The sequence below is a fragment of the Archocentrus centrarchus genome, chromosome 9, assembly GCF_007364275.1.
Source record: "Archocentrus centrarchus isolate MPI-CPG fArcCen1 chromosome 9, fArcCen1, whole genome shotgun sequence".
Lineage (NCBI taxonomy): Eukaryota > Metazoa > Chordata > Actinopteri > Cichliformes > Cichlidae > Archocentrus > Archocentrus centrarchus.
Window position 1 is genome coordinate 19,118,284 of NC_044354.1, and position 24,122 is coordinate 19,142,405.

At 40.0% G+C, this 24,122-nt stretch overlaps 1 protein-coding gene across 3 annotated transcripts in view; it reads left to right on the forward strand.

The window, feature by feature from the left end:
- Positions 1 to 24,122, forward strand: part of pdlim2 (PDZ and LIM domain 2 (mystique)) — a 34,815-nt gene that overhangs the window by 2,359 nt on the left and 8,334 nt on the right. Inside the window, exons 1-7 of one of the 3 annotated variants that reach the window (XM_030737501.1) lie at positions 2,545 to 2,659; positions 4,348 to 4,473; positions 6,328 to 6,479; positions 8,904 to 8,967; positions 9,438 to 9,589; positions 10,743 to 10,806; positions 22,782 to 22,900. In XM_030737501.1, coding sequence (XP_030593361.1) covers positions 4,381 to 4,473; positions 6,328 to 6,479; positions 8,904 to 8,967; positions 9,438 to 9,589; positions 10,743 to 10,806; positions 22,782 to 22,900 — 644 coding nt within the window. In that variant the 5' untranslated portion in view covers positions 2,545 to 2,659; positions 4,348 to 4,380. Of the gene's footprint in view, positions 1 to 2,544; positions 2,660 to 4,347; positions 4,474 to 6,327; positions 6,480 to 8,903; positions 8,968 to 9,437; positions 9,590 to 10,742; positions 10,807 to 22,781; positions 22,901 to 24,122 lie in introns of those variants that run through there. The other 2 variants (XM_030737500.1, XM_030737502.1) reach the window with 2 other exon arrangements.

Consider the following 24,122-nt stretch of genomic DNA (forward strand, 5'->3'; position numbering starts at 1 on the left):
GTGATAAAGGGAGAGGTGTAGAGCCTATGTAGGTGGTCAGTTTTGGCTGCCAGACACTTTACTATACAGGCCTTTCTGTTTAGATAATCTAATGCCATACAGTTGACATCAATATTTGATTTCCAGTGCTGTACATATGGTAACAACTTGTTTTTCCAATGTATTCATTCCTTGGAATAAATGAGGTGTTAATTCTCAACTTAGCTTTGTTAAACAGAATGATGGTAATGGTTTCCTGTGCTGCATTCAGAATTTGTTCTGTCTGCTTTTCTTTAATGAATTTAGTATTAACTACTAATGCATCTGTAAACATGACTACTGGTTGGCATAACAGTGTTGATAAAAAAAGTTAATGACTCATCAAGGGTGAGTCATTGTAATACCACACTTGTTAAATTACACAGTTTCAGGCCTGTGTCAGCAGGTTTCATTCTGCTTAAATGCTCATAACTACTTTTTGATTCCTAAATAGGCTGCATATCAGTTGGTGTTGGAGTGTATGCACACTGAAACTCGCATGTGTCTGATTTATAGTCGGAGACAAAGATGGCTGCGGTACCATGAGCCTTTGCTCTCAGAACATTAGCACAGTGTGGCAGACATAAGCTATTTATGTGTGATAGAAGAGTTTCATGATGTATGTCATACAGTAACTTCATAAAAAATAATTAACATTTTATGTTTATCATTTAAAAAGCAGCGTAGACTATTAGTAATATCAGAAATCAATATATTGCTGTTTTAGGCACACCGCTGTCCGTTATTAGTTTCTCTTGCGTTTTATACAAACAATATATTCAAAAACTACTTTACATTAAACACTAAAGGCTTTCTACATGGAGCAGCAGTGAGTCTTGAATCTGACATTATGAAGGATGTATTCTACCCCTTCATACCTCTTATAACTGTTTTTGCCTGTAGACACCGTCTCTCATAGATGTGGCAAGTGGCCAGAAGCCTTTAACATATAAAATGTACATGGCATGGTGGAACCTTCTTCAGAGATCATGAATGTCCCTGTGGAGAATCAAGCTTGCAGACAATATGGTCATCTCATTAACCTGTCCCCCAAAGGTGCGCTTTATATGTGCAATAGCAGGGTCTTCCACCAAATTATTGTTCGGCTAATGCTTCTAATATCTGACAGTTTCTGCCAATTCGCATGTGAATGTGAAGCATTCAGAATGTTATTAATAAAACTTTGGGTTAGAGTTTACTTTGATGACTCTGCTTGTTATTCACAAGTGGGACAGATTCCTCCCAGTAACAGAGATGGTTCCAGCAATTTGTCAAACACTCGTTGAACGAGAAGAACGTGATGAACTTGTAAAGACGTAACATCTTTGACTGCTCTGAATCCCTCTAGTCCACTCACTGTCCTTTCTTCACCGATGATGCTGCTTTACACTTCACACAGCCTTATGGAAGCCATAATGTTAATGGGCACATTGGTATAAATAACCAGTCATTTTATGAAACTAATCAGCTATTAGAATGAAAATTAGCTGAATTCTCATAGACTCTGGAGTGCCACTTATTGGGGTGGGGGTGTAACCAGATAATTGTTGGTCATCCCCACTCTAATTCCATTTATAATACATCTCTATCTCTCGTATCACACAGCACAGGCTTCTATAGCCTCTAAAATTTTAATTGTGGGAAATCCACCTCCTTTTAAAAAAAAAAAAATAATAATAATAATTTCACCATGTATTATAGGTTATTACAGTGCTGTTTTAATTCTTGATAGGTTTATGTTTTCCAATTGGAACCTGTTCAGAAAATGATGTTGCCTCTTGTGTCTGTCAAACATGACATCTCGCTGTTTGTTGTAACGACAGGCCACGCACAGTTAAGTCATAAACCTGTCAATGGCATTAGCTGGAAGTGAGAGGGATCACTACAGCTACCAGTTTCTATTCTTCTCATGCTGATTTGGCCGGTGCTGAACTGCAAGCCATAGAAATAACTTCATAACTAGAATTCTTCTCATTGTGTTGGGTGTGTAGAATTGTGCTGCCAAAATAGCAATGAAAATTTACCTTTTATGTGTGCTGACACCTGCCCAGCGGTAATTTCGTGGACTAGTGACATTTCAGTAAACTGTTCAGTCTCTTAAAAGCTCATCAGTGACCAATTAAATGCAGCACATGATGAGTATGCCACTTATCTTCACCACCACAATGTGTTGTCTTTCTTCTCCACTGCCCCAGACTTTCGCCATACTTTCCCTTTGCGCCACAAGCATTTGTATGATGCAAACAGTCACTGTTTACACAGAGAATTAGCAGGTTTCTCATATGATAATGGCCTCTCTATAGGAGTAGCTGTAGAGACTAATTGACACCCCCGGAGACTGGGAAAGTTTTGGACAGCAGCTCTCTGTCATTATCACAACTGCACTTATTCCTGGACGCCACAGCAATTAAGAGACACTAATGATGGTGAGCCCAATAACCCTGTTAATTGGCCCAGACTGTTAATGAGTAACTAGGTCTGCATTGCTTGTCCCAAACACTTGTGGAATGTGTGGACGATGAAGTGGGCCAGTGTTTGCAGGGGTTTAGGGGAACAGCATGGTTGCTGTCCTAGATCCACTTTACTTGGTTCTGTGATTTTTGACTTGTCCTGCCTATTACTCATATTTTCATGGCCTGTGGTAAGTGTATTGTGCAATTATGTAATCGCTAGCAGTATTTTATTACTTTATTTTATTGGTACATTGAGAAATATTACACAAGATGAGAATCCATGTAGTTGGCAAATAGATGTCTCAGGGTATACAGTGTCGCGCAGTGTATAAAGTGCTATAGTTTGCTCATATCTTAGTGTCTTTTTTTAGACCTCATCAGATGATTTGCTGATACAGTCACAGTGGGCAATTTGACGCGCTAAAGACAGTGGGAAGTATGCTGATCTGCACTATGTCTCTGTTTATGTGACTTGAATTTTCACTGAACTAAAAAAAATACTGTGGTTAAAAAGTTGTCATAAAAACATCAATGGTGTCATTATAGAAAGCTGACTGTCAACTTCAAAATGTACATTTCTGTGTTTATTTCCAGAGCCTTATGTTATGAACTGAGCAACAGAGATTAGAAAAGTTCTCAAGAAGAAAACACACAGCAAAGAGCACAGGTCTATACTTAAGATGGCTTATGTCATGAGCTGCGTGTGCAACTATATATTACTTATTGTGCTAATGTCTTCATCACCTTTTCTCTGTGAGATGTGTTTCAGTCAGACACTGCAGCTGTGTGTGTGTTTGAACTGTGCATGTGTTGATGTTTTTATGACTTTAAGTGCTTATCATTTCATCGCATTATCACGCTACAGAGCTCTGTCTCCAGATGAAGTCATACTACAGACTTGCTTCAGTCCATTAACAGAGCCTGAGAAAACTTGTAGGTGAATCACGTGACACCGTTTAGTGAAAAAAGGAGCTCAGCTTAAGTGTTTTAATGCTCTAAAAAGTATTCTGCTCTGGGTTTAGGCCCAAGAATATTTCAGAAGATGGTGTACATATGAATTGTGTAACTTAGTTTAGCTGATTAACTGGTGCTAGGTTTTAATTATATACTTAAGTGTTTATTGAGACACTTTTCATTTATATAGACAATTGGCTTTATGTTTTGTAACACATCTGATTACTCTGCAGTATCTTGCAGTTGCAGCGGCTTTGCCATCCTGTCTCTTTGAGTAAACGGAGATAGACTGAGGAGAATTCTGATGTTGAATATCTTTAATATAGAAAATAAAATGAGTAAAATTCAAGCAACATGGAGCTGGATACCCAATATTTTTTTGCCAGATGTCCTTAGTTTCAGCAGACAGAACTTACTTATGGTAATGTGTTCCTTTTTTAAACAGTGTGATTTTGTGATATTTAATATTACAAAATGATTTCTGTAACAGAGCCTTGATGAGTGGGTTTATACTGTGTTCTCATGTACATGTCTTGAGGGGCAACTGTACTAAATATGAACTCATACTATACTATATACAGTAGTCCGTAGCAACAGTTAACAGTGAAATCTTAGCTTGTACGCTGTACGCTGTTTGCTGTTTGCATGGCTTTTTTTGCTTGTTTTCCTGGTCTTAAATTCTTCAGCTCTATAGAGACTTCAGAAATGTTTGTCATGTAAATTTGATTTCAGATTCTTCTCATTCTTATTTGATGTGGTTGTACAATCTATGTTAGAGAGGACTTAGGCCAGTGAAAGAAGTTCTGCTGGAGATAAGGCCTCTTGTGCAAATGTTCAGTCCTCTCCTGTTGATTTGTATATTGAACCTGGCCAACTCAAACGTGTCATTTCATAACTGATTTATTTATTTTTTCCCCCCCAGAGTTTTGACAAGAGTGTGTGATCTGATCTCTCAATGGCACTAACAGTGAACCTGATTGGTCCTTCACCATGGGGCTTCAGAATATATGGAGGAAGAGATTTCAAGAAGGCCATAACTATATCAAAGGTAATCGTTGATATCAGCCCTGTCGCTGAACCCTGTCACACCTTATCGAACCATAACCTTGTTTTTGTCAAAACACAGACTGGAATGCTATGTCATGCAGTCAGCTTCCTACTTGCTACGCCTCTTTTCTTGTCTTTGTTTATGTCCGCTGCTGCAGCGTACCTATTTCCTTGACAACTGAGACCATTAGAATAGAATGGAAGTAGACTGCATTAGAAGGAAACCGCTGATTACAGTAAAAGTGGGAGGTGAGGGGTTCCTGAGTTACAGCAAAGCGTAAATGTGTGAGACTATGCATTACAGTGTGCATCTGTGCACTTTAATGTGTATTTTATTTTTACTGATACTTTCCCAGTCAGATGGAGTAGAAGAAGTGGAAACATTCCTGCTGTAAGCAGAGATTCTGCAGTAAACACATCCAGGAAACTTGCTCAAACTGACTTCTGCATGCCAGAGACACCCTGTTCACCCATGCATCCTGGTGCTATATCAGCACCTCGGCCTGCTTTTATTTTTTTTTTATTTTTTTTGGGCCGTCCTCACTGAGACTCCCCACAGACCATAAAGGATAATTTATGGGAGAGCCATGACGAGGCGTCCATGCTTCAAACAGCTGGAGATTTAAGCTCCTTAAACTTCAAAAGCACTTTGTTTGGCCCCACTCAGCAGCTTATTCTAGGAAAAACGAGTATTCTTATGAATAATGGGTCTGATTCTGTTACTGCTATCCAGTAAACAAAACCAGAATGTTTGCTTGTCTCAAATATCAAACGGATCCTGTGAAGTGACAAGAATTCTCTATTGAACAAAAAAGTAATTACTGAAATGGGTTTGAAAAATGCGTGTGAAGCAGCTTGTCTTAAACCATCACTATATTTACCAAACAGTGATGTAGCCATAGGGTTTAACCCCCTGTAGTGGCTGGTGCTTGGCAGAGAAATGCCATGGATGCCCTCTTTTTATTTCTGTTGGCTGTAAAGATAACTTGCCCCTGTTTCTCTTGAGCACAAATTTGGGAAAAGATCCCCCAGCTGATCTCATTTTATGTGAAACCAGGCATGTCCTGATCAGAAAAGGCAAGCAAAACTGTGGGTTACCACAGCAACACCTAATTGCCTCTCAAGCTGGCCCACAGGACTTGGTACCTCTGGCCGGCTAAATGGACAAACAGCCTATAACTGGCATTTACTCTACATTCATTTGCCTTGAAAGAGGCAGCAAAGAGTGATAGGCTCTTTATTCATTTTGCTTTCCATTCTTTGTTTTATTGCCTCTGTTTTTAACTGTGAGGCAACACAGTTTGTGGCAAATGACATACTTTCCACTGAAGTTTAAGCTTTAGTTTTAGTAGGCCTGTGTGTTGGGTGTATATGCCTGGGTCACAGGAACCAAGCTGAGAGCGGTGGCTTGGACGTTATATTTTCAGCCCATTAGTGTGGAATTCCCTCTGATGTGGGGGTATAGCATTGACTCTGACACGTGGTGAGGCTGGTTGCAAAGGTCAGAGTAGTCAGCCCATCAAGTATAGTCACACTAATGGCTTCTCCCCAAGAGTGTCATGAATTCATCTGCTGTTGACCGCTGTTGGGAAATCCTGCGGCGTTCGATGGCATTTCTGAGGGCTGAGTTACGGCGTAGACATTTGGATTAATAATGTGACAACAGTGTGAGACAACTCTTCAGTACCTTTCTCATTTACTCATTTGTTGTCCTAAATGTCAATCACTGTCAAGTTATACACACAACCATAAGATAAGTCAAAGGTGTCTATGCTTGTTAGATGGATAGCTTCCAAAAAGTGTTTTCAATACCTGGAGCTAGGACTTAATTAGAGCTCATACCTTTGTCCAACAGGTCAATGAGGGTGGGAAGGCAGAGCAGGCAGACCTGCAACCCGGTGACATTATTTTGGAGATCAATGGGGAAAACACGGCTGACATGCTGAATGCAGAGGCCCAGAACAAGATCAAGAACTCCAAGACCAATCTGCAGCTGGTGGTGGAGAGGTATGCTGACATGCAGATCTGCATTCAGACAACATTTGAGCTGCAATGGCATTTTTTTTTTTTTTTGTGAATATGTTTATCCTGGATTTATAAACATAAAATAAACAAAGGGCAGTACCATGCAATACAGCCGTGCGCAGTCTGCATTGTCCCACATATAAGTATTTTTCATGTCTCTAATTTTCTCTTTGTGCCAAGACCACAGTCTCCCCAGCTTCCATCTTTCTTTACACCGGTTTTAAGCATTGTACAAACAAAACAAGTGATTATAATCAGGGGAAATGCCAGCATGTATCAGAGCCACTCTGTTCCCTTCCCTGGCTCTTCTTAATAAACTTTGCTTTGAAATTTGCCTTGTTTGGATGACGAGGAGTTGAGAACTAAAAAAACTTCTCCTTTGAGTCAGCACTGCTCCTGGCTTGATTAAAGGTCCTCCCTAAGGTCTTATTTGTTGTCACAGTTGCCTTCCCATCATATTTCTCTTGTTTATCTCTCTTATTGCATGTACACACACACTTCCACACACAGACTTCCACATACTTCCTTTTTGGATGTCCTACGTCCATGTGAGTGAATTTTTCCCTTCTGACCTCATATCTCCTGCCAAGCCAGAAACAACAGCGTTGCTCCTTTGCTGCCCAAGACGGTGCCACTCGGTCTTTTAACTGTCAGTGTTTACACCAAGGCTCTTGTTTTAATTCTACTCATTTAGCACTTTGAGCATAATTCAAAAGAGTTAGAGGAGGTCTCTTTAGATAATAATTGAGTGGCACAAGTTTTTAATGTTTCATATGTTCTTTTCTTAGCTGACAGCACTTTCCGTCCAGTTTAGCATCTGGTTGGCAGTTTGTCCTCATCAAACCAGCAGTGATGTGGGTACCCACTGAAGCTGGAATCAGCCTATACTCAGAAAAATGTTTTTAGCTGTGTCTGATGCTTTATACTGAAGTAGCGGTTTATTGTTGGTCCATTAATCCCAAACACTGCTAAATGACTATGTTTTCAAATAAAGAAGCAGCTACCCCATTTCATTTTTGACCCTCAAAGCTTTATAGACAGGCTTTATTTATAACCTCTTTTTGTGGCCTTTGTATTGCTGGATGATTTAATGTTCAGACACCTTTTGTCAGATCTTTCATGGAGCAACTCCTGGCTCGATGATGGGATAGTTTTTATCACCTATTCAGAAATTTCCTGCTTTTTTTTTTTTTTTCTTTCTTTTTTTAAGCCAAAATATTCAGGTTGCATGTTTAGAGTTCTTGAATGCAGAGAAAAATTATTTCTACAAATATAAATGATTGGGAGGAGGGTAGTGTCATACCAACACACAAATCTGCTTTTGCTTATTGCAGCTTTGAATCCTTTTCAGATCTAGTTGTAGATTAAATGTTTTGGTTCATTTGTCAGAATGGTATTCTTAAAATTGACATTTTAAATTTTCTGATGCGAACAGTTATTTTAGGACAGGGTTTCAGATGCTGACGTTAGGTCAGTTTTACATCTCTGTGGTTCAGAATCACACTTAGTATTTTTACCACTAATTCTTCTTCTGTAAATGAGACCCGTGAACCCAGGTCATTGGTTACAGCCTCATCTGATTTCTCACTGTCCGTAGACCACAGCTTTGTCTGGTGTTTGATATACATACTACAAAGTGGAAGTAATGAGTTTTTCAGGCCTACTCCCTCCTATGGGAAGAAATGTCTTACAGGGACTGGATCAGTTTTTGTCTTCTTGCCATCTCTTCTCCACACAATATGTGGAGCCAGAGCCACTAGAGGTGTGTTTCTGGGTGATTTACCACAGGCATCCAGGCCTTCCTGTGTGCCTCATTACCTCGGGCTCAAGCAAGAGGCAGGCAGCCTCTGGCCCTGCAGCCAAGGGGGCACTGTGTGTTTGCATTGGCGCTTCCACTACCCACATTTTCCCCTCCAGTGTCAGTGATGGACTTGCTTAGAATGTGTCTTCTGTTCAAGAAAGAAAAACAAAATTTGAAAAGCTGCAGAGAGATCAAGAGAATATTTTGGAAAGAAGGCTCTGCAGTAATCTAGAAGATTCATGGCAACATAATGGTGGACACTTGGCAGAACATTTAACAAATGAGATGTTAAAGGGTTTTTTTTTTTTGTTGTTTTTGTTTTTCCATAGACTTGTGACTCTTAAAAGTTTGGGTTTTTTTTTTTTCCTTAGCAAAACAAAGTATGTATTATGTTCATGAACATAATACATAGTTTGAGTATATTGACTGTCCAGAATGTCATTTAGACAAATTTTAATATACATATTTTTTATTTAAGGTAATTTTATATTGAGTAAACATTTCTCACTGCTTTATCTCTCTCTATGTTGATTTTACTCCTCCATAATTACCATTTTTTTAAATTAATTTTTTTCCCCCGCATTTGATGTTCTCTCCCTTTTAAGACCTGAAACTTCTGGCACTGGACAAACCAATGGCACTCTTGAACAGCTCACTGGACGGTTCCAGGTCAGTGCTGAAACTACAGAGAACTTTAACATGTTTGATGTCTTGTGGACAAGACATCAAACATGTGGACATCATAATGTCCAGAATTGCAGTAATTTTTTTGTTTTTTTTGTATTCAAAAATTGATATTGCTCACAAGTACCCGGTTTATTTGTAATATGTAAATGTATCTTGACAGTAAGCATGCATCACACATCTGTTTACTTTTTGTCCATAAACAGAAGCACAGCCTTATAGTATTTTAGCATCCATATTTTATTGAAGTCATATTGAGCCCCAGAGCTCCTCAAACAAGATGTAGTGATAGTAAATAGAAAGTCTGACATGATATATTTATGTTTTTGTGGTGGCATTTCTCACAGGTACCTCTCAGTTGAACCTTTTACAGCTTGCAAGGCACAGGAGTAAAGAGCAAATCATGTTCAACAGAGTCTAATGCAATAACATTCCTCTGATGTGATGTTTTGTAGGAAGTGGTAAAAGTGAATCGAGATGAGAACCAAAACTATAGAGAGTACACCATCTCCAGCCCGGTGTCACGATCTCCAGGACCCTACTCACCAGATCCTCCTGCCAGCCCTGATGGAAGGATGGAGAGGGTGACGCCAACCATCAATAAGAGGTAGTGTCCTACCTCATGTTCAAGCAAGTCCACATTTGATTTTGTGGCACATCAGGTTCTATGTAATGCTTTTTGACATGCAAAATTGCGTAGTTTGCAGAATTTTCTGGAGTTTGCTTTCAGCTGTCGTGTAACAAAAGCAAACAATAAATTGTCTGAATGCACGCATATGCACTCTGACAGCAAGTTCAAAGCATTTCTCTGAGCATTACCAGTCTAAAAAAGGAGATTTTAGAGCTCCACATTTTAGGTGTACAATGTAGTTTTTTATTTTTTATTTTTTTTCTTCAGAAAGCCAACCATTCACTTCCTAAATAGGCTTGTTTGGCTTGTATCTGGACAAAAGGTTGCAGCAAGTGCTCTCTTGACTCTGCAACAGGCGAGTCAATAGGTATGGGAATAACAGGCAGAAAGTGGAGCCATGGGATTGTGCTGTAGCAACAAAGGATATGCACAGGATATCACATTCCTCCGTTTGCATTCACGGTAACAAAAGGCAGAATGTGGAACATTCACCACAGTTTCTCTGCGCTTGGACATTTGTTGAGTCTCGTGAGCAACCTTTAGTAGGCCACATTTCAAATCAAATTTTCTTCCTTGTATGGACTGATTCCTGTCCAGGATGCGATTTAAGTGTTAAAATAATTACCATTCTTCCTATTTGTTTGTTTGTTTTTCCTTTATAAGCCCTTGAATCTGTATTTTATGTGATGCTTGTAAGCTTGTCTTATTATCCACATGAAACCTGTGGGACTTGAATATGTGACTCAGGTGGGCACTGTGGGTAAACCCTGCCTCTGTCTCTCACTGTGTATATATCTGTATCATAATATCAGTATGACTCTTGATACTTTTTGAAAAATATATTTTTATGTATTGATAAGTTACTCACCAAAAGTGGCTATTTTCTCTTAATTTGCACATTTCTTTTTGTAAAATTGGCAATAACATTACTGTTTTCAGTCAGTCCTGCTCATTTATTTGCAATATTGTCAAATATCATAATACATGCTGAGATATGAAAGGTGTTATGTTCTACAGTAGAACATAAATTGTACAGAAAATTTTCTGAGGGTTGACGTATGTCTCTGTGTAAGTATTGAGCAACCTAAAAGCATAGGTATGTATGACTGATTTTGTCCATGTGTTGCAGTTTTCAGCTGTGTTCATGGTCACCAGAGGAGAAGAGTAAGAGGCTGTCAAGACCACTGTCACAGGTCAGTTTCAGTGTTTGGAAGGTTTTCAACAGTCTGTTTATAGTTGAGTTATTTACCTTTTGTTAGTCTTTTTTTCCACCTTCCACAAAATGACGCTGAATTTCTATAATAAAGACTACTTAATTAGATGGAGACAGTTGTTGCTAAGAAACTTGAAATTACTGTTTTCTAAATACAGTTTGTGGTTGTCCTTATATGTTTCATGGTATTTGTGAATCAGAACCATTATCTGCATGTCCTGGCTTGAAGGCCATAGATTTTCCTGGACTGCCATTCATCTGTAGCTGGAGTTTTAGGCTGCAGTTCACGCAGACAGTACAACTGAAGATTTTTGTCCACTGTGTATCACAGTATGGAGAGTATTTATTTTGACTGGGCTAGCCCTGTCTGTTAGAATGACGTATCTAAAGTCTCAACCTTCCCATTTGAATTGTCTCTGATGCCACAGAAGGTGCCCTTGCAAGGGTTTGTGGACAGTGTACTGACTGCACTTCACAGTAAAGGCAGGAAACTGATAAGATTTGGCATTTTTATAGCAGGGAGTGTAAAAACTACAAAGGTCACTGTTTCAAAATATCTGGCATTAAGATGAACAACGGTCTGGAGTGGTTTCATTCAAAGCCTGTGCCAAAAAAAAGAAAAAAGATTGCTTTCCATCAGAACAATGGCCATAACCTTTAGTTGTCTAAATGGAGACTCATTAATCTCAGTAGGCTGTAAGCGGTGGAGAGAAGTAAAATACAGACTTGGGGTTATCATAAGACTGCAGCTAAAGTATGCTGTGTCCATTTACCATTCCAGCAACAGAACCAAAACAGGGGGACTCGAGTGTCTGGAAAGACTTCAGTGAATTAAAGAGAGAAAATGTTGTGGGAAAGTTCATCATAAGCTATTTCAACTATGCCTCCATACTTAGTCTCATGCATGGGTCCCACTGAAGACGAAACATGTGAAATGACAGAGCAGGAAAAAACATTCAAGACCTTTTGCAGTACCACAAGGAATTCCATCCATTTTTATATCTCTGGACATTACATTGAGTTAGATAAATATGCAGAGGTTTGAACTTCAAAACACTGGAGCATTCCTTCTGAGCAGCAGCTGGCTGAGGCAGTCCAGTATAAAAAATTTTTTTCTTTTTTTTTCTTTTTCTTCTTTGTGTCACTTCCAGTCATTAAGGCCAGTGGCTCATGTTGGGGTACTTTTGAGCTCTTACACACTAGGACAACCGCTGTAGCTAGTGCGTAAGCTCTAGTGTGTGTAAATTTAATGTAATTTTCACTACTAAGTTCCACAATTTAATCATTATAGCGAACTCTTATGAGAGTAAAGGTTCATATTTTACTGAAGACATCATAGGCCACTTTGACATATTAATCACAAATATTTTTTCAGCATTTACAACCATATTCTAAAACTCACTGTGGAGTTCCATTGTGGTGACCTACAAACCCCGGCGGACAATACTGGAAGCTGGCTTGTCTAAAAACACATTAGGAGCTGTATTGTGGCTCAAAGCTCCATCGGCAAGCTTTTAGGAATCAACATGCCTGTTGGGACAGCTTCACATGTTTGTGGTATTTATGGAGTCGTCCGTTTTTCCATTCTTCTTAACATTTAAAAAAATATTCATTCTTTCATTTTTCTTCAGTTGGAATCTGCATCATCTTACATCCTCTTGGAGTCTTTTCTTGGTTATTTTTAACCCTTCATTCTGTATCTTTGAGTTAAATCAGCCTAGTGGATGAGAGTTTTGGGTTTTGGCTGACCCCCAAGAGATGTCTACCCTGGTTTTAAAGCAGTGATGAACCTCCCACTGCAGCACAGTGATTAGTGAGTGGAGTTCTTTCAGAGTGTTTGATGGGGAGATGGCTTGGAAGAGGCCTGCCATGGGTACATTGTGTGTTATGTTGCTTGGGCTGGCAGGAACTCAGCATCCCATTGAGCACTGAGATGTGGAGCCTCTGTGACAAGGGCCTCTGTCCTAAACGAGAGGTGCAGAGTGCTGCTGTATCAGGTGATCAACCTCACTGAAAAGCTCCTAAAAAGCTTTTCCACTCCTGATTTGGCTCCCTGAGTGCAGAGAGTGGGATGCGCAACAGGATCTGCTCTTTTCCAGGGTGTTGGATATCCTGAGAAAAGGCCTGTATACAATAGTGGCTGTGATGGCAGATGCTGTGGAAGGCTGGTGCTGCTTTTTCGCTTGTGTCACAAGGCCTGCTGTTGTGTGATGAAACTCAAAAAGACGGGGGTTGGGGTGGGGTGTAGTGGACACCAGAGAGCCTGCGGACACTCCCAAACTACTTAAGCCACACCACTCTAAGGAGGAACCTTTCAAACACAGCCATGTCTTTTGTGTTTCATCATGGAGTTCAGACCACCTGTACGGTATTACCAGACTGACCCACATGTATGACAAAATCAAAAGATTTAAATGGATGTTTAAAAACAGACATTTTAAATTTGACTATATAATTCCTCTTTTGTGTGATGTTCTTTTCAACCCCGATTACTCCAATTTTCCACTTAAATTAAGGTTGTGTTTTTGTTATTTTTTTTTTCTTTAAATTAAATCTATAGGGTTCGTCCTTATCAACAGCTGTGAAGGGTGATGTGTGGATAATGATGTAATCGTAAGGTGTGGGTTAAAGGTCCTGTTGCAGGAAGGACTGACATTGTTGAATTGTGTCCTGAAGAAACTATTGTAGATTGTCCACTTTAACACAAGATGATTTAAAGAAGATAGAGATTTAATGTGTGGTGTTAGAGATGAATGTTGGAAACCTGTGTTTGGGAAAAGTTTGCAAAACGGTTTCTATTTAAGTGGTAAATTGTCTGCGCTTATTTAGCACCTCAGGTTTTTGAATTTGCATCTGTTTCACCTGTATGCACAGCTATTTGACAGTGTTGTCTTTCTGATTGCCTGACATTTACAGCAGTGTCTTCTCAAAGAACACTTCAGCACATGGAGGGACTGGGGATCGAACCCACCAATCATTGGCTGTGTTTAAAAACTACGATATCTTTGAAGTCACAGTTGTGACAAAAGAATCAAATGCCTCATGCATCCTTGATGTCTGGGCATAAGCTTCTTACTGAACTGGCCAGCCACTGTCATGATTCAGAGCATCTGTTTATATCATCATGAAGTGACCACAATGGGATCTCTGTTGCACTGAGCAGAGCCAAAACCAAACTGCTCTTCATGAGACATGACCCGTCATTCGACCATTAAGACGAGGCTCCGTGTCTGGGTTTGCAGTTTCTGCACTTTGAGGCTCCTGAGGGCTGCCTCAGTGGGCTGCCCAATCCTGTGCCGGGACAGTGAGGTTGCTTTATAAATATCCTTCGTAGTGTAGAATGGCCAGCTACAGCCTGGTGACACACCGTTTTGTGCCAGCGCTGGCCAAAATTTTCCTCTCAGTGCTAAATTTGGTGGCGTGGCCTTGGCTTTATGACGTGTCATGGAGCTATTTATCTAAAGATGGAGGTACCAATCCCCACATCCTCTTTCATGCATTTCTGTCCATTGGCCTCCTCAGCAGGGCAGTCGTCACAGCAGGAGAATGCGTTGTGCTTCTCTAGTCGAAATTGAGCGCAAAACTGCTCATCTCATTGGAGCAGAAATAAAGACTTGGCATACAGGAATAGTACCAAGTTTATGTTTAATGGTGTCAAAATATAAACCTTTTATAGACCCCACAGCTGGGGGTCTATAAAGGTTTATAGACACAGCTGGATGAAAATTAAAGTTATTAACGTATCAGTGAGCTTGGGAATTTGAGTAAAATTTACCTCATCCGAAGTAGCTGCTCTTCCGTTACTAAATGCAAATATGTATATATGATAGATGATGGATAGATGATCATGGTGGCATGGAATGATGCACTTTCTAAGATTTGATGTGAGTGGGCCTCTTGTTTGGTTTGGCATGCTGGTTCTGTGCTCAGCCACGCCAGTGTCTGGGGAGCAGTGCTGGCTGCATGGTCATGATGGAGGGATGTTTTCTTCTTCTCTGCACAGTGAGCTCTGTGACCGGGCAGTGTGAGGCCTTTTCACGTGGACTCGTAGCCCTTAAGCTCGGGGTCTATTGTGGCCTCTCCACAGGCAGCATGCCTCTCGTCATCCCCACTGATTGATCAGCACAGCTGTTTTTCTTTCCCCTGGAATGGAAAAGCAAACCGGGACACTTTTGATTCCCTGAGCTTAGCTGGCCTCTGGGCACACTCATGGGGATAGATGGCTCTGAAAGTTTTATGGAGAACTGTTGGCCAGAAGAGATGGGCCTTTTTACGAGTTGTTGCTGTTTATGAAGGTGGTTGAGCATAATGTCAACATTCCTAAAGTTGTTGTCAAGGGAATGACATGAATAAAGTACCCCTTGGTATGTTTGTGCCAACAAAAATAGACATGGTAGCATATATTTCTGTAGTTTTACACAGGACAACACCCACATTTCAGTGTAGTGATTACCAGCGCTGGATTTGGTGATCATAAATCATAGTTGTTAGGTTGCTAAAATGACATCTGCAGTGAACACAGGAGAATAATTCTTCTGTGCTGACACACCATAAATGCTGACATTTTTGATTTATGGTCAACAGTCATTTGTAGACATTCCTCTTGAAATGTATGTGGCAGTTTTCCATTGCTATATAATGGTCATAGTACTCTGTTCAGCAGAGTTGGTTTACATCTGTGTGAAATGACAGTGGAATATATTGTTGTGATGCTGTGAAAACATTTTTGTGTATTGTGAAGTGTAAAAAAAAAAAAAAAAAAAGTGTAAAAGTTTATTATAAAAAATGTGATCAGAAGTCTTGTTTACATCTAGCTTGTCTTGACTGTTACTGTAACCCCCCCCCCCCTTTTTTTTTTTTCCTTACCGCATGTGAAGAGAGTCATCTGGCCAACTATGAATTGAAAGTCCAGTGATTTTTAGACCAGCCATAATGAACTCCAGATGTCTAATGAGCTTGATATGCTGATTCAGTCGGAGCCTTGTGGGGAATTTTATAGGGATAAAAAAAGTGTTGCTCATAACGCCCCTTTGTGTATAAAACACTACGCAGACATATTCTTTACTTATTGAGTTTTGGTAGGAGTGTAGGTGAGTGCCTCTCTCAGGCCACCTACACTAGATCATGTGAGACCACTTTTTAGCTTCTGTGATGGTCTGAAAATCTTCACTAAAAGTATTCACTATGCTGTTACTCCATTGCTATGTTTAGGCCCATTTTATCATGTGCTGCACTTCAGGAATCATTTATGCTTGTTAAACAAAAACTGCAGCACTCAATAATTGTTCCATGATGTGTTTGTGTCAAAGATGTTTTGAAGCACTCAGTATACTTGTCCAATCAGTGGCGTATCCGAATGCCCCTCATTCAGTGTCAATTCTTTCTTGGTAATGCCGCTGAATGAGAACTGAAGCTGGAAATTTAAATCTCATTGGCATAAAGTGAAAAACTGGTGTGGGTTTTGTTGTTTGGTAGTTGACAGTGTGTATGTCTTACTGTATGTTTAAAGTCATGCTGCTCTCTCCTTTTCTCTGCTCTTTGCTTGGCCTCTAATCTTGTACAGTCTGTGTGTGTGTGTGTGTGTGTGTGTGTGTGTGTGTGTGTGTGGCCATAGTAAATTAATAGAGAGTAAATGAGCTATTAGGACCATTATCTCAAGAGTCTCTCACTTCACTCCATGTTATCGAATGCTTCTCTATGTAAGCCTATTCCACAAATTTCTATGTAGAAGACAGAAGTCTGAGAAAAACGAGCTTGACTTGCACACTGCAGTATGGACTGCAAGACTTTTGCACCATTATTTTGGGGGGAAAAAACAATGAAGTTGACCTACATTTAGATGAAATAAACTGATCTTTTATACAGTTAGATTACCTTTTAGACGTACAGGTTCAGCTCATTGTTTTAGTTGTATCATTACTGGAACCAGTACTGTAATCTGAGATATAAGACCTTTCATAAAGCAGGGGCAGTGGGATATGAAGCTATAAAAAAGGTGAAGAATGTTAATTACATGATATTTGATCCAAAAAGATGTCCTGTGTTCTACCGTATATTGTGTTTTATTTGTTACAGAATGTGTACACAGTAATGCACCATTGCTCATACATAATTACAAGGCAGGGATCTATCAGTGACAGTGGATAACGAGTAGGTTACTCTTTGCCTTAGGCCTTTGCTCAGGACCTCCACCAGTGCCCACTGCTGGATAGGAAAAACTATACACAGCTCTGATTATTACCCAGCCCAGGATGTCTGGTGTCCCCCGCCTCATTGTAGTTCAGCAGTAATGTCTGAGGTGGAGACGGTGAATGAGCAGTTACAGCACTTTCTTACAGCAGCAACAGGCTTCCCAAATATGAGCTCCTCTAGGCATCACTCCTATGTGCTGCTGGCCAGTGCCCTGTAATTGAAGCTTCAGGGTGGTAATGATGATGCACAGTGGCTTGGTTGGAGCCAGACTGAAGACTCCTCTGCTGGCACTGTCCCCAATGTTTCTCATGGGTCTTGATCTGAAACAGCTGCCCTCACTTTATTTAGTCATTTTCTGCTTGTTGTGTGTAAAGTGGACAAACGCTTGATTATCTTTTAGAGTGATATACTTCATATATTTTTTTTTTTTGTACTGTTCCAAGCTCTTTCTTACATATAAACAACACACTTGGGCATTCATCCACTTAAACTTGTTATAAAATAGAAAATCAAATGGTTTTATCTCTAATATCTGTAAATTAATACATCATATTGGTAGTTGCCCACAAAATGGTTAAAAGCATGCCAAAAGATTTATTTATTTTGTAATTTTTTTTGTCAGCCACAGCAATAAAACCACCTGCCTTATTGTGTGTGGATCCCTCTTGTGCCAAAACCTGACCACAGACTAAAAGTATATCTAAGTCTGAAAAAGATGGACGTAGTCACTGTGTTTTGTCTGCTCCAGGATTATGCTTTATTTGTTTGTTTTTGGGGGAGGCAGAAGCTACCGTATTTGGGCAACAGAGCAAAGTTCTAAGGCCTCGGTCACACTGGCCTAGAGACCGGTTGGCTACCATCTGGCAACTACCAGTCACCATAGAAAAGTGTATGTTCTCTAACTGGTAGGTTTCTAGCAGTCACTCTGAAATGGTTTGATAAAGGCTTAAAGACCAGCCTGCTGCTAGAGAAAAGTGTATTTTGTGTCTGGTTGGCAGGTTATTGTGGGAGGTTGCAAGCAGACCCTAAAATGAAATTAGTCTCAGAGGTATACAGTGCTGCACCAAAAACCTCTTTACGATTGCTTTGGTTGTTAGCAGGTCATTGCAGTCACCAGTATTGCTTTGAAGATGGGTTCTTGTCTGCAAGCACTCACAAACTGCTGAGTGGTATACCTGAAGTGTGATGCAAACTGGAAATTGAGACCATTCACCTGCTAAGTAAAAGTACCTTTTGAAATATTGGTTTCATGCAGTAAGGCACAATTTTTACTTTGAAGGCGAACAGAACATTGTCCATTTCTTGTTTGCACTGCACTTACTGAAGTTTTCTCTTCAGCAATTGATTTTACCAGGCAATGACCAACAACTCCAGCAATCACTCACCAACTGTTTGGGAAATACACGTTTTTCCCTAGTGACCCGAGGTTGTGTGACTAAGGCCTAAACTGTCAGCTAATACTAGCAAGCTGGTTTAAACAGTGTAAATGCTGTATGGGTGCAATGCAATGTTTGTGCATGTCTTGACTAACAGACTGATAAAAGTGTGTCAATACACCTAGAAGAGTCTGGAGAAAAACCCAGTCATAGGATGCTGGCAGCAGGTCTTGTGGGTTGCTGGTTGAGGTCTTTTTGGAGTGGGCTGGTTCAGGTACATCTTACAGAGGCTTGATCAGATGGGGATCTGGGGTATTTGGGGGCCTTAGGCTCTTTGTTGTGTTGTGCGTGTTCTGGTTGAAGCCACTTGTGCCACTTAGTCTTACTGTCATCTGAGGGTGTGCTTCATCTGAAGGAATATTAAGTTGAGTGGTACTTGCCAAAGTAATGTCCATACGAAAGCCAAGTCTAAAGACCTTAAGTTTTAATACAAGGTACACGTTCTACTAAGTTAGCTACTGGGGTGCCAGTGTTTGTATTTTTACATGTTAAAATCAAGCTGAATCCCATAAATGTTTGGTCTGTTTTTGCTGACGCACAAGGGTCTTCTCTGTTTCTCTCCCCAAGCATGCTGGGATAGGCTCCAGCCCCTTCACCCCTGCCATGGAAGATGTGAGTGTATAAAATGGATGAGTGATGAAAATAAACAGCAGGTTTCAGCACAACCTTTCCCAACTAAGTTGCCATGTTTTCCACAGTCAGATGTGGTGCTCTGTCTTACTGCTGCAAAGGGCCACATCATATATAAAGGCCCTTTTTAAATGCATGAGTTTATTTCAGTTTTATTGCATTATATTTAAGATCATAGAACTTCAAACGTTAAAAATGGTTAACACTGAAATGGAAAAAGCGCATTTAAAAAAAAAAAAACAAGTACCGAAACCTTGCATGTTACTTTAGCAGAAAAAAATTGTTTGGGTTGGATCCTATTGCTTATGAGAAGTAGATATCCAATCTGTTTTCCAGGCCTTTTTTAAGAGGTCAGATTTTGTCTTTGAGCATTTGCATTCTCTAAAGCACCATATTAAGCAAAAAAAAAAAAAAAATTACATCTGAATAGGATGTATAGTGCTCAATGGCTTGATATGTTATTGTATATGCAGTACAGCATTCCAGCAACTTGCCCTAATGATCTTGGAATTGTTGACGATGAACTCCTGATTACAGTTCAGTGCAGCTTTAATCAGAGCTTCCTCTTCTTGCCAGCCACAGGAACCACAAAAAATTGGCAGCTGATATTCTCCACTGGTCTCTTCCATCTGTGACCATTCTCCCATCCAAGAAAGAAAATAGGCTTTCCTCAGCTTGCCTGTGACCCTTCTTGAGTTTGCTAGTACATGAAACATGGGGGCATTGTTGGCTCTGCCATGGTGCACTTCACCAAATGCATTGTAAGGTTCAGATCACTGTGTGTAATGGTTCAAAGGCTTAAAATACAACCGTAATGATTTGGAACAAAGATTATGCAGAAAACATTGGGTAAGGCTTTGCTATTCATGCCGTGGTTACCACCATAAAATTCTGGCACTGGATGCTGCAAAATAGATTGTGGCGATGGGAGAACTGCTCTGGTTGTGCAGACAAAGTTTTTAACTGTCTAAGGTCAAGTTCAGTCACAGCTGCATACTCCCTGTCACAGTGGAACGCATTTTTTTTCTTTCTTTACTCCTTTTCTTTCTTTCTTTACTCTTTTCTTTACTCCATTGCGTTCCTCTTGAGTCACAGAGCAGAGCTGTGATTTTTATCCCTAAATTCTTATGTTGGCATGCATGAAGAGCCACATACAGTAGCCAGACACTTATATAACACATACTTGGTTTGCATTAGTATCGATTCATCTGCACATACTGTATGGTTTCACTAGGTCTTTGTGAAAAAATCTCTTAAGTACATATGGCCATCCAGTATATACCCTTTAGATTTGCTCGCAGCAAGAGAGGACATGGCTGTCTCTATTCTTGTATTGTGATAATATGAAATATGTGCTCTTCTGAGCCTCGACTTATTGCACAGGGTTTATCCTCGGAGGAATCACAGGGAGACATCCCAGTGATCGTTTCTGGTAAAGGCTTCCTGGCATCCACCACTAATCTACCCACTCACTAAGGAAAAAGAACAGGAAAATTGGACTCAATTGAGAACAGAGACATTGTTCAAAGAGTTTCTGAATTGGAAGCGGGTGCTGGCATTGGACACACAAATCTTTGACTCCGTCCATGCCATTTGTTCAGCGCTGAGCTCTTGCATCAGCTCCAGCTTGAGTCTCAGATGTGTACTGGTTCAAAAGGTTGGGTGGAGCCCACTGCTCCCTTGCAATGAAGCACATGCAACACTTGTGCCAGCTGGTGACATTTGAGGGAGAAAAAAATAAGTGCGCTTTATTGTGAAAGCTGTACTCTTGGGTTGTCTGTGGCCTTTGCACAGTGCAGTTTTCCTGCACTGTGCAAAGGTGCAAAAGTAATAGCTTTGTTTCACCAGTAAACTTTTATCTCATTGTGCATTCTGTATAATGACAATAAAGGCATTCTATTCTATTCTAGTTAGTAGATGATATATTTTAATCCTGTTAGTTTGATTATTGCAGTTCATGTGGTCAACAAGTAGTCCGCATTACAGGTTGGTTAGATGTCAACCTGCTGGACATAAACTTTTTTTGGGGGGTACTCCAGGTATACTCAGTGTTTTATTCAGGGATGCCCCCCAGATTAATTTGACCTGTGCCAAGTAGTCATGAAGATTTGTGTTCAGCTTGTAATTTGTATATTTGTAACATTGTCTTATAGTTTTTATACTTATTTGTTTTTTATGTAAGCACGAAGTACCGCAGCAATTTCCTAATGCTGTGAACCTGTTCACCCATATGGCAATAAAACCTTCTGATTCTGAAAATACCAGTTATAATAGGACAGCAGTGATCTGATTAGCTGGTACAACAGGAGAGAACTCACTAGGGAAAATAACGTAATTGCCATTTATTGGGGTTTACTGGTAGTAATTCTCTAAAATGGTGAGGTTACCATTTACTGACAAGTTAATTTACCTGACACTTTATATAGCAGAGCCATCTCTAAGGCACAAGTTAAACAGGCATTGTTGTTGAAGGCCCTGTGGCTGTTTCTCATGATAACTTTAGTAAGAGTGAATTTGTTTTAATAAAGCAATTACATTAAACATCATTGTACATTTGCCTTTTTTAAATGGTGCACAGTGAAGAGAGACAGGAAAGTGGGGAAAGAAATATAGGGGGAGACACGCAGGAAAGGACCACAGGTCAGACACGAACCTGGGCCACCCACACCACAAGCATGTGGTGTGTGTCTATAGTCACCTGCTCATCCACCAAGCCACCCTAAAAATTCATAGATTTTTAAAACTTCTAATCTTCAGGAATAGGCAGAGTTTTAAAATTGGTATCACAACTCTTTATGGACTTGGCACAAGAAGCACCCCCCGCCCACCTACCCCAGCCAGACTAAGATAGTGAGGACTGAATTAAAGGAGCTATCTCACTGCTACTGTTAACTGGAACTACTGGTATATCTGTAAGTATTTAGCGCCCTCTTCTGTCCAAAATCAAAATTTTTTTCACTTAATGCGACTTCTCAATTTTCTTAATTGCAGTATCTGTACTATAAGTGTTCATTTTGGAATGCTGCTGTTTACCTATTATGAATAGTCATCAGATTTGTACAACATCTGGAACTTATTAAAGTAAATGCTGGCTCTGAGTTTCTATTTAAATCAATTTTGCAGTTTGTGCAGCAACAGGTGTTTGGTACTACCTATCAGCTGAGGGAGTGGAGTACAGCGAAGATTGTAAATGATTATCAAGATTAAAAAAAAAAAAAAAAGTTAATTAAGCTTGCTGTGATTGAGACTGATCAGCAGGAACAACCAGGAAAAGGAATGTTGGGTGTGCCTTACGCAATCGAAATCTTGACGGCACAGTGCAACGAGTAAAACAATGCAAGCCTGTACTGCGTATTTGGCACTTGAAACTAAAACTTTTGACTGAAACCTTCTTTAGGTTTCAGTCAAATCTCCCCTGGTTTGTTAGAGCTTTCTGAAATCTGCTACATGCCTTCAATACCAAAACGCTGCTTGGTGGAAATCCAGAAACTCACCCAGTGAATTCCTGCCTCTGAACTGAGCAGAACTCTTTCTGTGTCTCTCTCTCACATTTACATTGCATCATTATCTAAGTACACTCGTACTGCTTCAGATTCCTCTGGACTGCAAAGTTGGTCTCAGCTGCTGCTGTAAGAGACATTCATGCTTGCTTACTTTTTTGTTTTTGCATTCATTGTTGTGCTCTCCTCTTCCACAGGACTTCTCCCCATCAGACTACAGAAATAACTCTGTGTCCAACAGAACTCCAACACCAACAGGACGCTACTCACCCCAGAGTCCCATTGATCGTGATGTACCAATGTCCCCTCGACGCAGGTAAAACCCTTTTTTGAGTAAAATAGTACACACTTAATCCAACATGATAAAAAGCTGCTTTTGGCTGCTCATATATTAACAAGAGGTCGCAACGCTCGATGACCCCAAAGGGATTTGTGTCCCCTCCTAGGAACAAATGAGGGAATTTTTTCCTTTTTTAGGTGTAAACCACTACACTAAAGGGAAAAACCTGAATTGCTGAGCCCATGATATGACTTTATGGTGGCTCTGTTATGTTATAGTTGGCATTGTGTTGTCAAAGTAAGGAGTTAACTTGTCAACTTTGTGGGAACCAGGGTTATAATAGTTTTGGGTTTTACATTATAGTTTAGTTTTAGTTAGTTTTTACTTTTTTTTTCTTTAATTCAGTTAGTTTTAATTAGTTTTCAGAGTGGTTTTGCTCGTTTTTATTAGTTTTTATTTTTGGTTTCATGCTTAGTTTTAGTTAGTTTCAGTTAGTTTCAGTATTAGTTTTAGTATTTTCATACCTAATCAGGTGCAAGATTCAAGGCGCAAAAGTGACTATTGTGTAATGAAAACTTGACAAAAGATACAGTTTAAAGAAATATATTCAACAACCAACTGTTCACAAGACATGCTAAATGTGTGTAATATTAAGGACACACATGAACATCAACAGGGAGAAACAAAGAAAAACATGAACTCCCAAACTCAATAAATTCTACAATAAACTCCACAATAAAGTTCAGCATCAGTGCAGTAGATTAACAACAGCTACATGTGGTGACAAAAACAAACTCTTTGAAGGAGTCAAAGCTCAAATCCAGCTGCATCCTGATGTTCTCACCACCTGAAGCTGCTTCTGTTTTGGAGCTAGCTTGGTTAGATGCTGTTAATTAAACCTGCAGGGTCTTTGCGGCCTCTGTACATAGCCTACGGAACTTGCCGACCTCATGTCCACATTTATGCTTGTGTAGCTGGATTGTGAGTGTTAATTACCTTGTGGTCGTGTGCAGGTGTTTGTACTCAAAGAACCTCCATACGGGACTCTGCCGCTTTCTCGGCAGACCGCAGCTATTACTTTGCGGACCAGCGCGGTGAGCGCACGCACATGCGCACTCACACACACAGTTGTCCTGTGGCGCTCCCAGCTTAAACTCGGAGAGCGGAAAAAATGATTTCATATCAATCCACAAGGCTTAAAAAAAAAAAAAAACAAGTAAATGAAAGTCAGCTTATCGATAATTTCAGTTAGTTTTAG